Consider the following 13707-nt stretch of genomic DNA (forward strand, 5'->3'; position numbering starts at 1 on the left):
CTGGGTTATAGTAGGACAAAAGGGTGCTGAGTTAGGAAGGGGCAAATTGATGTGAAAAGGTTTATTTGACTTTTGGTAAATGAGTCAACTCAAAGTTTTCCTCAGAGAGGCGTTCATATCCCTATTACTCAGGGCCATCCCTCACACCAGCACATTCCATAGGGCAGCCTGCCTGACTCTCTTCCTCAGGGCCATCCTCTCATGCTCAGCCCCCTTTCCGTGGCTGCCTTTATGTGTCCCATTTCCTCACCCTCTCCATGGCGGCCTCCATGTTGCAGTTCTTCAGGCTGTAGATGATGGGGTTCATGGCAGGGGCACCTCAGAGTAGAACATGGACAAGAGCAGGTCCAGCGTCGAGGGGAAGTCTGAAACGGGCTCGAGATAGGCAACAGATCCAGTCGAGCAAAAAACAGTGATGAAGTCAAGGTAGGGCAGACAGTTGGCAAAGGCGTTGGCCCAACTCTCGGGGGACGGGAACCGCAGCACGGCCGTGAAGATGCGGATGTTGGAGACGACGATGGAGACGAAGGAGATGAAACCAAAGCCGATATCCACAGCCCCGCTGACGTCAATGACAGCGTGCGTTTCTGAACAGGAGATCTTCAGTAAAAAGGAGACGTCACAGAAGAACTGCTGGATCACGTTGGACTCGCAGAAGCTTAATGTGAACTTCCCGGCTAAGTACATCGCCCCGATTAGCCCCACGCTGAGACAGGAGGCAGTCGCCATCTTCCCAATGACCCCTCGGTCCATGATGAGGTCGTAGCACGGGGGTGGCAGATGGCGGCGAAGCAGCCATAGCACATCGTCGTGAGGAAGGACAGCTCCGAAACAGCAATAAAACAACTAAAACGAGCAGGGCAGAAAAGCCCAGGAGGGAGATTTCTCCACGGTCGGTCAGGCCGTCGAGGATGGATTTGGGGATGGTGACGGAGATGAGACACAGATCACTGAAGGACAGGAGCCTGAGAAAGAAGCACATGGAGGTATGGAGGCATTGGTTAAGGGTGGAGACGACGACCATGAGGAGATTCCCCTTCTCGGCTGCCAGGTACACCAGGTGGACCAGCTGCAACTCCCGGATCTCCAAGAATCCCAGCAGGAGGAATTCCATCACCGTGGAGATGTTGGCCATGTACGACGGGATGCCTTTAGGCATCTTGTGGTAGTACCTGATTTCAGACAATCAATCAATCGATCAATCGATAAGTTGTATTTATTGAGCACTTACTGCCTGCAGAAGGCTATGCTAAGCCCTTGGGAGAGTATGCTATAAATAGTGTAACATAGCTGGTAGATACATTTCCTGCCCACAATGAGCTACCTTTCTGGAATCGAGCCCGCTGTTGGGTAGGGACCGTATCTATATGTTGCAAACTTGTACTTCCCAAGCGCTTAGTACAGTACTCTGCACACAGTAAGCGCTCAATAAATGCGATTGAATGAATTTATAGTAATGAGTGATTTACAGATATGACCATAAGTGCAGTGGGGCTGAGGGAGGGGTGAATAAAGATAAGGACGGAAACACTCAGAGAGAAGGCTCGAGACTTAAAGCTCATTATGGGAAGGGAACGTTTCTGCTAATTCTGCTGTGTGGCCTTGGACAAGTCACTTCACTTCTCTGTGTCTCAGTTAACTCATCTGTGAACTGGGTATTAAGACTGCGAGCCCCATGTCTGATAGGGACAATGTCCAGTACTATTTACTTGTATCTACTTTGCTTAGTACGGTGCCTGACACATAGAACCACTTACCAAATACCATAATTATTATTATCAATTCTGTTATATCTTCCAAGCACTTGGTATAGTGCTCTGCACATAGTTAACACTCAGGAAATACCATTGACGGATTGCACGATTGGGCAACTTCATGGAAGGAACCTCGTCTTGTCAATCAATCAATCGTATTTATTGAGCGCTTACTGTGTGCAGAGCACTGTACTAAGCGCTTGGGAAGTACAAGTTGGCAGCATATAGAGACGGTCCCTACCCAACAACAGGCTCACAGTCTAAAAGACTGTGAATGAAATGAAGACTGTAATGAAGAATGGTATTCTTTTTTATCAGCAAGGACCAAGGCTACACAGACTCCCCTGCTTGCTTTGTTATATATGCCCATCTCCCCTCTCCTCAAAATCCTCCAGTGGTTACACAACCCTCTCCATATCAAGCACCAACTCACATCAGCTCTTGCCCTTCTACTTCCTCGCTAATCCTGCACTACAACCCAGCCCGGACACTTCTCTCCTCTAATGCCACCCTATTCGGTGAATCTCAATCACGTCCATCTCTCCAATTACCCCTTGTCTACAAGCTCCCTCTGGCCTGGAATTTCCTCTTCCTTCATAGTCAAAAGTTGATCATTCTCCCCGGCTTCAAAGCCTTATTAAAATCATACCTTCTCTCAGTAGCCTTCCCTGACTAAACTCTCAAGCGATCACTCTATTTTGGCTCCCTTCTGGTTCGCCTACAAACTGAGGTCTGTACCTCATCAGCACTTTGATACCTCAGCCCCACAGCACTTATATGAGAAGGATGGCTTGCATGAGTAGCAGCGTAACAGCAGAGAAAGAGCACGGGCTTGCGAAATCAGAGGATGTGGGTTCTAATCCCGCCTCCTCCTTTTGTCCGCTGTGTAACCTTGGGCATGCCACTTAATATCAGTTACCTCATCTGTAAAAGGGGGATTTAGACTGTGAGCTCCACGTGGGATACCCTGCTTACCTTGTGGGTGGCAGATGGCGGCGTAGCTGTTGTAAGACATCGCCGTGTGGATGGACAGCTCTGAAGAAACGAAGAGAATCTCCAAAAAGACCTGGGCTACACAGCCCTCAAAACAGACTTCTCTACGGTTGGACATGGAGTTGATGATGGACTTGGGGGCAGTGACAGAAATGAAGCAGAAATCAAATAAGGACAGGTGCTTAAGGAAGAAGTTCATGGAGGTGTGGAGGCAGCGGTCGAGGACGGCGACAGCGATGAAGAGAAGATTCCCTGTCAGGGCTTCTCGGTAGACCAGGAGGAGCACCGTGGCATGGACCAGCTGCAGATCCCGGATCTCCGAGAATCCCACAAAGAGGAATCCCGTCACCTTGATGGCACTGGTCATGTTGTTTGAGATCAGTCTGAGGGAAGGAGAATAATCCAGAGAAAAGCACAGACGTAAGAAGCACTGTAGCCTAGTGGAAAACACCCCGGTCCTGGCAGTCAGAAGTGCCAGGGTTCTAATTCTGGCTTCGCCACTTATCCACTGTGTGACCTGTATATTATCAGCTCTTCCGTACATGTAACTACCTTCTCAGGCCCCCTGCTCCTCTCCCTCCTCCATCCCTCACCCCCAATTATCTGGCCTCCTACTTCATTAGTAAAATTAGCTCCATCAGGTCTGAGCTCCCCAAAGTCATTCCTTCCCCTTCTCCAACCCCCCTGCTCTCAACCCTCTCTGCTACTCTCCCATCCTTCCCAGCAGTATCCTCAGATGAGATCTCCTCCCTCCTCTCAAGTGTTACTCCAGCCACCTGTGCTTCTGACCCCATCCCCTCTCATCTTATGAAATCTCTCGCCCCTTCCCTCCTCCCCTCCTTAACTTCCTCTTTCAACCGCTCACTCTCCACTAGTTCCTTCCCCGCTGCCTTCAAACATGTCCACGTCTCCCCAGCCTAAAAAAACGCTCTCTTGATCCCATGTCCCCTTCTAGTTATTTCCCTATCTTCCTCCTACCATTCCTTTCCAAACTCCCTGAACAAGTCGTCTAGACCCGCTGCCTTGAATTCCTCAACGCCAACTCTCTTCTCGACCACCTCCAATCTGGCTTCCGTCCCCTACACTCCATGGACACTGCCCTCTCAAAGGTCACTAATGACCTTCTTTTTGCAAATTCAACAGCTCCTACTCTATCCTAATCGTCCTCGATCTCTCAAATGCCTTCGACACTGTGGAACACCCCCTTCTCCTCAAAACGCTATCCAACTTTGGCTTCACAGACTCCGTCCTCTCCTGGTTCTCCTCTTGTCTCTCTGGCCGTTTATTCTCAGTATCCCTTGCGGGCTCCTCCTCCCCCTCCCATTCCCTTACTGTAGGGGTTCCTCAAGGGTCAGTGCTGGGTCCCCTTCTGTTGTCCATCTACACTCACTCCCTTGGTGAACTTATTTGCTCCCACGGCTTCAACTATCATCTCTACGTTAATGACACCCAAATCTACATCTCTGCCCCGCTCTCCCTCCCTCCCTTCAGGCTCGTGTCTCCTCCTGCCTTCAGGACATCTCCATCTGGATGTCTGCCGGCCATCTAAAACTAAATATGTCCAAGACTGAAGTCCTTATCTTCCCTCCCAAACCCTGCTCTCTCCCTGACTTTCCCGTCACTGTTGATGGCACTACCATCCTTCCCGTCTCACAGGCCTGCAGCCTTGGCATCACCCTCGACTCTGCTCTCTCGTTCACCCCTCAAATTCAATCCGTCACCAAAACCTGCCGGTCTCACCTACGCAAAATCACCAAGATCCTCCCTTTCCTCTCCATCCAAACCGCTACCTTGATGGTTCAGTCTCTCATCCTATTCTGATTGGATTACTGCATCAGCCTCCTCTCTGATCTCCCATCCTCCTGTCTCTCCCCACGTCAGTCTATACTTCACGCTGCTGCCCGGATCACCTTTGTGCAGAAACTCTTTGGGCATGTTACTCTCCTCCTCAAAAATCTCCAGTGGCTACCAGTCAACCTCCGCATCAAGCAAAAACTCCTCACTCTCGGCTTCAAGGCTCTCCATCACCTCACCCCCTCCTACTTCACCTCCCTTCTCTCCTTCTACAGCCCAGCCTCTGCTCCTCTGCCGTTCACCTCCTCACTGTGCCTCGTTCTCGCCTGTCCTGCCGTCGACCCCCAGCCCACGTCCTCCCCCTGGCTTGGAATGCCCTCCCTCTGCACATCCACCAAGCTAACTCTCTTCCTCCCTTCAAAGCCCTACTGAGAATTCATCTCCTGCTGGAGGCCTTCCCAGACTGAGCCCCCTATTCCCTCTCCCACTCCCCATCCCCCCGCCCTACCTCCTTCCCTTCCCCACAGCACCTGTATATATGTTTGCACTGATTTATTACTCTTTTTATTTTACTTGTACATATTTAATATTCTATTTATCTTGTTAATGATGTGCATCTAGCTTTACTTCTATTTATTCTGATGACTTGACACCTGTCCACATGTTTTGTTTTGTTTTGTTGTCTATCTCCCCCTTCTAGACTGTGAGCCCCTTGTTGGGTAGGGACCGTCTCTATATGTTGCCAACATGTACTTCCCAACAGTTTAATACAGTACTCTGCACGCAGTAAGCGCTCAATGAATACGATTGAATGAATGAATGACGTTCAGCAACCCACTTCACTTCTGCTCCTCAGTTATGTCATTGACAATTTGATGTAAATTGTAAAATTGTAAAATGAGGATTTTATAAAATGGGGATTAAAAGTGTGAGCCCCATGTGGGACAGGGACTGTGTCCAACCCTAATTAACTGTTATCTACATCAGTGCTTAGAACAGTATTTGGCACATAGTGCTTAAAAAGTACTGTTATTATTATTATTACATTCAAATTTCTCCCAAAATCCTTCCTCTTCCATCAAGCTTTCCCGGATTAATTTCCCAGCACCTTGAGCCATATCGTCCCTTCGGCCAATTCTATTATTTAGGAGCCATTGATACTCTCCTTCACATTTAAGTGTACATGTCTGTTTGATTGATTTATTTTGATCACTTCTGTTGTAAATAATTTCTTATGTTTGCCTCCCTGCCTAGACTGCAACTCATTGTGGGCAGAGAATGTGTCCGTTTATTGTTGTATTGCACTCTCCCAAGTCCTTAAGAAAGTGCTCTGCAAAGAGTAAGCGCTCAAGAAATATGATTGACTGAAATTTCCTTGTGGACATGGAACATATTACTAATTCATTCATTCAATCATATTTATTGAGCGCTTACTGTGTGCAGAGCACTATACTAAGTGCTTAGAAAGTACAATTCAGCAGCATATAGAGACCCAACAACAGGCTCACAGTCTAGAAGTACTAATCAGTACACAGTCTAGTGTAGTAATATTGCTACACTACTTCTTTTAGTAGTAATAGTACTACTACCTCTACTGCTATTACTATATTATCATTACTATCAATGAATAAATCAATCAATCAGTGATATTCATAGAGTGTTTACCATGTACAGAGTGCTGTTCTAAGTGCCTGAGAGAGTACAACAGAATTAACAGACATGATTGATGTCTGCCCATAATGAGTATTGTATTACTACTACCACTATTGCTATACAGTAGTACTATAGGGAGAAGTAGCAGTGTTAAGCAGTTTGGCTTAGTAGAAGAGTGAAAAAAGCACGGACCTGGACCTTGGGCAAGCCACTTAATTTCCCTGTGCCTCAGTTACCTCATCTGTAAAATGGGGATTAAAATTTCGAGCTCCAAATGGGACAACGTGATTACCCTGTATCTACCACAGTGCTTAGACTAGTGCTTGGCACATAGTAAGCACTTTACAAATACCATAATTGTTATTATTACTACTACTATTATCAATCAATCAATCAGTGGTTATTATGTACAGAGCACTGCTCTTAGTGCTTGGGAAAGTACACTACAAGAAAATTAGTAGATATGTCCCTGCCCATAATCAGCTTACATTCTAGAAGGAAGGCAGATGTCAGTACAACTACTAGCACTATTACTACTATGACTGTTACTACTACTACTGCTGCTGTTGCTGCTACTACTACTACTCCACTGTTACTACGGCTAAGGACATGCAGAGAGATAGACACAAAAGGCCTGAAACAAGAAAAGAAAGTCAAAGAAATATAAATTGAAACCTATAGAAACCCAGAAAAAATGAGAAGAATAGAGGCATTAAGACAGAGAAATAGAGAAGAGTGAAGTTTGAGACAGATCCAAAGGCAGAAACGCTACAATATGTTGATAGTCACCAGAAGGGTGAATACAAAGAGAGGTGGAAAGATAGAAAAGAGGTAGAATAGGAGAGGGAGAAAGAGGTAGAGAGAGACAGAGGAAAGAAAACAAACAGAATGGGATGGGGGAAAGAAAGGGATATATAGTTAGAGAGACAGAGAGAGAGGCAAAAAGAAACACTGTGGTCTTGTGGGAAGAACACTGGCCTGGGAGTGAGAAGACCTGGGTTCTAATCCTGGCTCTGCCACTTGTCTGCTGTGTGACCTTGGGCAAATTACTTAACTTCATTTTTACCTGTAGCAATGATTCCTGGGTAATCCTCCTCCTCTACACCCCTACCCCCTTGGTCCTGGATGTCCTGTCTTTGTGGGACCACCACCAGTCCCACAGCAGCCTCTCACCATCCTCTAACCACTCCAGCCAAGGTTTCCAGGGTCTTCCCAATTTCTCTCTGCCCATCGTCCTTCTCTGTCTTCTTTGTCTCTCCCATTGTCCCCTCTTAGCTTTGTGGCTTCCTGTCCCCATGTTGGGGATTGGGACGGCCATCAATCAATTAAACAATAGATTTTTATTGAGCACTTACTGTTTTCAGACCACTGTACTAAGCACCTGAGAGAGTACAATGCAAAGAACTTGGTACACATGATACTTGCCCTCAAGAAGCTTACAGTCTAGAGGAGGAGACAGGCATTAAAGTAGATCAGGGTTAGGGGAAATAGTAGAGCATGAGACTATTCATACGAGTGTCCTGTGGCCGGAGTGAGTAATAAAGTTCTTAAGGAGTACACAGCCAATTTCAAAGTCGATGCAGAGGGGAGAGTAGATAAGAGAAATGGGTTTCAGCCACAAACTTTGCTCAAAACGGCCTTCATGTCCCTGTTCATCAGGCTGTAGATGAGGGGGCTCAGGGTGGGGGACCACAGTGTAGAACAATGGCATCAGCAGGTCCAGCATCGAGGGGGAGTCTGATACAGATTTGAAGTAGGCGAACCTTCCGGTTGACAATGTAGAAGACAAGGATGGAGATGAAGGAGACGAAACCAAAGCTGATACCCATAGCCACGCTGACATCAACAACAGTGTGCATTTCTGAACAGGAGATCTTCAGTAAGGAGGGTACATCATAGAAGAACTTCGGGATCACGTTGGACTCACAGAAGCTTAATATGAACGTGCCAGCTGAGTACATCGCCCACACAGCCACCCGTTGAGCCAGGAGATGAAGGTCATCTTTCCACAGGCCCCTCGGTCCATGATGACATCATAGTGCAGGGGGTGGCAGATGATGGCATAGCGATCGTAGGACATCATCGTGAGGACGAACAGCTCTGAAGCATTAAACAGAACCACCAAAAAGACCTGGGCCACAGAGCATCCGAAATAGATGGATCTGTTGTTGATCAGGTAGTTGTGGGTGGACTTGGGGATGGTGATGGAGATGTAGCAGAGGTCGAGGATGGACAGGTTCCTGAGGAAGAAGTACATGGGGGTGTGGAGGCGCCGGTCGAGAACGGTGATTGCGATGATGAGGAGACTTCCTGTCAGGGCCTCCAGATAGAGCAGGAGGAACACTGTGGCATGGACCAGCTGCAGCACTCGGACCTCCGAGAAACCCGGCAGGAGGAATGCCGTCACAACTGTGTGATTGACCATGTGGATTGCCTGAGGGTACCAAGAATACAATTGAGTATCACTGAGAAAAACACAGAAAAAGTGAAATTGTTAGGTTGCATAGGACCTCTCAGATGCCTTTTTCTTCTTCCTCTAGCCTGGAATGAAGGCAAGCATTCAAACCTATTTATTCCCTAGGGAACGGTCCCTGTTCCTAAATGTTAGTGAGGATTGAGATACTGCAACTCGTCTTATTTATCTAGTCACACTAGCCTATCTGCCCTTGGAATGCCCTCTCCCTTCATATCTGACAGTTTACCACTCTCCTCTCCCAAATAAACACAAAGGTATATGTTGCCAACTTGTACTTCCCAAGCGCTTAGTACAGTGCTCTGCACACAGCAAGCGCTCAATAAATACGATTGATTGATTAAAGGTAAACACGAAGTGGCAGGGTGACTTAAAGACAGGCAGATGAAGAGAAACAAAGATAGGGAGACTGAAGCACAAAGAACAAACAAAATTCAAGGAGATACCTAGATCAAGAGACAGAGTTTTAATTATAGATCTGCCACTACCTTGCCATGTGACCTGCTGTGAGACCTTGGGACCTTGGGACAGTTACATAACTTGTTTTGTTTTGTTGTCTGTCTCCCCCTTCTAGACGGTGAGCCCGTTGTTCGGTAGGGATCGTCTCTATGTGTTGCCGACTTGTACTTTCCAAGGGCTTAGTACAGTGCTCTGAACACAGTAAGTGCTCAATAAATACGATTGAATGAATGAATGAACTTCCCTGGCCTCAGTTCCTTTATTTGTAAATAGTGATTAATGACCTTTTCTCCCTGCTATGTGAACTGCGAGCTCCATGTGGGAGAGAGTTTATGCCCAATCTGATTATTAGAGAAGCAGCATGGCTTAGTGGAAAGAGCATGGGCTTGGAAGTGGGTTCTAATCTGACCTCTTCCACTCGTCCGCTGTGTGACCTTGGGCAAGCCACTTAACTTTGTGCCTCAGTTATCTCACCTGTAAAATGGGGATTAAGACTAAGACTATAAGCCCCATGTGGGACAACATAATTTCCTTGTATCTACTTCAGTGCTTAGAACAGAGATTGACATATAGTAAACGCTTAACAAATACCATTATTATTATTGTTATTATTGTTATTATCTTGTATTATCTTGTATCTCTCCCAACGCTTAGAACAATACTAGGTACATACTGAGTGCTTAACAAGTATCAATAAAGAAAAAAATGTTTCTCCATTCTACTTAGAGTGTGAGCACCATGTGGGATATGGGCTATGTCCAATCTTGTATCAAGTTCATCACTTAGAGCAGTTCCAGCCCTTAGTACAGTGCCTGGAACATAGTAAGCACATAACCAATACCACAATCATTATTATTTTTATTATTATTACAAGACACTCACTAAGTACTTAGTACCTATAAAAATATCTGTTCTCCCTCCAATTTAGACTGTGAGCCCCTTGTGGGACATGGACTCTGTCCAATCTTGTATCTACTCCAGAGCCTAGCCCTGTGCTTGGAATATAGTAAGCGCTTATTAAGCTAGAGGAATACAAGGATGAGACAGGAACTCACATAGACAATGAACAGCTGAAGATCACTGAAATGGATTTCCTGATGCACGTTGGCACTTACCAATGGATGGAAACAGGAGATTTCTCATCACATTTCTCCCAGACTTAAAACCTCCCCTTTTTGCTCAAGCTCGTAGTGGTAAGGGAACTTGTCTCCCAACTCTGTTATATTGCACTCTCCTGAGTGCTTAATACAGAGCTCTGCATAAAGGAACCGTTCAGTAAATACCACTGATTTATTGATTAAAGTCTGTCTCTCCCTCTGGACTGGGTGCTCATTATGGCCAGGGAACATATCCCCCAACTTTGTTATATTGTACTCTCCCGAGCGCTTAGTCCAGTGCCCTGCATACAGTAAGCACTCAATAAGTACCACTGATTGGTCTATGGTAGTATTTGGGAGGAGACATCACTCTCTTGTTGAGGAGTTCCCAAAAGATGGTGTTTTTCACATTCTGCACTCCTCTCGAGTGGCAATTTATAATCCTTCCCACGTGACCTCTCTGTTCCCTTTGGAGAAAGCAGTATTCCTCTTTTCTTCTGAGGGAACCTCGTGACTGAAAGCCCCCAGAATCTACTGTGCTGTCAAATATGATTGAATGAATGAATCATCCTGGCTTCACCACGAGGATAATCAAGCTACTCTCAACCCCACAACACTTCATATTTATAAATTATGAATTGTATATCATGTTATTTAATTAGATTAATGCCTGTCTCCCTCTCTAGCCTTTTCACTTCTTGTGGGTAGGGAAGGTGTCTACCAACTCTGTTATACTGCAATGAAAATAATAATAATAATAATAGTATTTGTTAAGCAGTTACTATGTTCCAAGAGCTGTACTAAATGCTGGGGTGGTTACAAGCAAATTAGGTTGCACACAGTCCCTGTCATCATCAATCATCAATCGTATTTATTGAGCGCTTACTATGTGCAGAGCACTGTACTAAGCGCTTGGGAAGTACAAATTGGCAACATATAGAGACAGTCCCTACCCAACAGTGGGCTCACAGTCTAAAAGACTGTCCCAGTGGGACTCACATTCTCGATCCCCATTTTACAGAGGAGGAAACTGAGGCATAGAGAAGTGAAGGGACTTGCAAAAGGTTACCCAGCAGACAGATGGTAGAGCCAGGATGAGAACCCATGACCCCAAGCCAATGCTCTATCCACTATGCCATGCTGCTTATCTGTTACACTGTACTCTCTGAGCACTTAGTCCAGTGCTCTGTACACAGTAAGTGCTCAATAAACACCATTGATGGTGATGATTGATGATGGATGGCATCAAGTGAAGGAGGCTGGTACAATTTCTTCTTACCAGTACCATCTCCTCATAGATTCTAAGATGTCTTCTCAGAGGCTAGTTTTCTGTCATCTGGAATCAGTTTTGTAATCAGTAGTCTCTTTATGATTCCTTCTGTATGATCTGGGATCCCCCCTTATCTAACTCTTTCCTCTCTCTGTTTTTCTGTGCTTTTGCTCTCTTGTTCATTGAAGATAGTAATAATAATAACTGTGCCGTTTGTTAAGCACTTGCAATGTGCCAAGAACTGTATAAGCACTGGGGGTAGATACAAGCTAATCAGGTTGGACACAGCTTCCGTTTAACATGGGGTTCACAGCCTTCATCCTCATTTTACAGATGAGGAAACTGAACCACAGAGAAGTGACTTGACCAAGGTCACAGTCACAGAGCAGACAAGTGGTGGAAAGGGGATTAGAACCCAGGTCCTCTGATTCCCCGGCTTGGGGTCTTTCTGCTAGGCTATTCTGCTTCCCCATTTGGTGAGCTCTACCAGAGCACTGTTCTAAGACTTTGGAGAAAACACTAGGCTTGTTAAACAGGAACCCTATCTCAAGGGGCTTGCAATCTTATCGGGGAGGCAGACATTCAAGTGAATTCCCGAGGGAAGGAACCGAGTGTAAGGATTTGGACGTAAGTGCTGTGGGACAGGGGCGTGGTAAGTAACCATGTCCTTGGGGGTAATGACCTAAGGGTCCGGGCAACCCAGAAAGGACGGTGAATATATAGGGTGGGTGGAGGCAGGGAAACCTTCAAACCCGAACCACCCAAATACTACATCATACTATTCCCAAGCATTGGGAATCAATTCTGGGAGAGCACCTGGATTCTAGAGAGAAGAAAGCTAGCCACTTAATGCTAAAATATTGCATGGAAAGTCATCTGGGACCATATTAACCAATCAATCAATCAGTGGTATTAATTGAGTGCTTACCATGGGCAGAATGCTATACTCAGCGCCTGGGATAGTATACTATAACAGAGTCAGTAGACACGTTCCCTGCCCACAGTGAGTTTACAGACTACTGGGGAGACAGAAATGAATATAAATAAATAAATTACGGTTATGCACATAAGTGTTGTGGGGCTGAGGAAGGGGTGAATAAAGAGAGCAAATCCAAGTGCAAGGGTGAAGCGGAAGGGAGTGGAAGAAGAGGAAATGAGGGCTTGGTCAGGGAAGACCTCTTGGAGAAGATTTGCCTGCAATAAGGCTGTGAAGGTGGGGAGAGTGTTCTTTAGTGGACATGAAATGGATCTGCTGAAAACGGAATGTCTTATGATTCTGGATAGATAGCAATTTAGCCGGGGACAGATTTGGAATATGGGAAGTCAAGGGAAGGGAGATATTGTAAGGAAGAGTGTTCAAGACTTTAAGCTCCTTATGGGAGAGGAACGTCTGCCAATTCTGTTGTGTTGGACTGTCCCAAAAGCTTGGTTGCACAGGGTAAGCACCCAATAAATACCACCGATTGATCACCAGGGAAGGAGAAACAACAACACCTAATACAGTGCAGTTCATTACCAGGGGATTTGGAAACATTCTGGGGGCAAATGTCAGGTCAAAAAGAGGGGATCTTTACTCTGGAGGAATGGGTGCCCCCTCAGGACCCTCCCCAGGGCCGTTTTCATGTCTCGGTTCCTCAGGCTGTAGATGAGGGGGTTCAGAGCGGAGGGCACCACAGTGTATAACGCGGAGACCAGCAGGTCCAGGGTCGAGAGGGAATATGACACGGGTTTGAAGTAGGCAATGGCGCCAGTCGAGAAGAAGACAGTGACAACGATGAGGTGAGGCACACAGGTGAAGAAGGATTTGGCCCAGCCCTCGGTGGCCGGCATCCTCAGCACGGCCCGGAAGATGTGCACCTATGAGATGATAATGAAAATGAAGAATATGAAACTAAAGGTAAATGCAGCGGCCACAGTGACATCGATCACAATATGCGTTTTGGAACAGGAGATCCTCAGTAAGGAAGGGATTTCACAGAAAAACTGCTGGATCAAGTTAGAGCCACAGAAGCTCAGGGTTAATGTACCGACTGTGTACATCACCCCTAACAGGCCACCGCCGAGCCATGAGGCAGCGGCCATTTTCCCACAGGCCCCTCGGTCCATGATGACCTCGTAATGCAGGGGGCAGCAGATGGCAGTGTAGTGGTCGTAGGACATCACCGTGAGCAGGGCCACTTCGACACACCCAGGGGTGACTACTAAGAAGACTTG

General features: G+C 46.3%; 1 protein-coding gene across 1 annotated transcript; it reads right to left on the reverse strand.

Annotated features, from left to right (window-relative positions):
- Positions 1-303: 303 nt before the first annotated feature.
- LOC119923726 (olfactory receptor 14K1-like) lies at positions 304-13323 on the reverse strand. Its single transcript, XM_038743007.1, has 7 exons — positions 13165-13323; positions 8569-8628; positions 7958-8098; positions 3097-3130; positions 2730-3008; positions 848-1044; positions 304-600 (listed from the first exon to the last, which is right to left on the reverse strand). Exons 1-7 carry the CDS (start codon positions 13321-13323, stop codon positions 304-306), a joined length of 1167 nt encoding a protein of 388 aa, XP_038598935.1.
- Positions 13324-13707: the final 384 nt, after the last annotated feature.

The sequence above is a fragment of the Tachyglossus aculeatus genome, unplaced genomic scaffold, assembly GCF_015852505.1.
Source record: "Tachyglossus aculeatus isolate mTacAcu1 unplaced genomic scaffold, mTacAcu1.pri scaffold_227_arrow_ctg1, whole genome shotgun sequence".
In the NCBI taxonomy this organism is placed as follows: Eukaryota; Metazoa; Chordata; class Mammalia; order Monotremata; family Tachyglossidae; genus Tachyglossus; species Tachyglossus aculeatus.

Excerpts from the sequence above, each read along its gene's own strand:
- LOC119923726 (XM_038743007.1), bottom strand. The coding sequence starts at position 13,323 with ATGCCGGCCACCGAGGGCTGGGCCAAATCCTTCTTCACCTGTGTGCCT. Across the intron at positions 8,099-8,568 it reads TCCTGCCGGGTTTCTCGGAG|TTCTTCTATGATGTACCCTC; the intron begins GTCCGAGTGCTG and ends GTGATCCCGAAG. Across the intron at positions 3,131-7,957 it reads TCTACATTGTCAACCGGAAG|ACTGATCTCAAACAACATGA; the intron begins GTTCGCCTACTT and ends TCCTTCCCTCAG.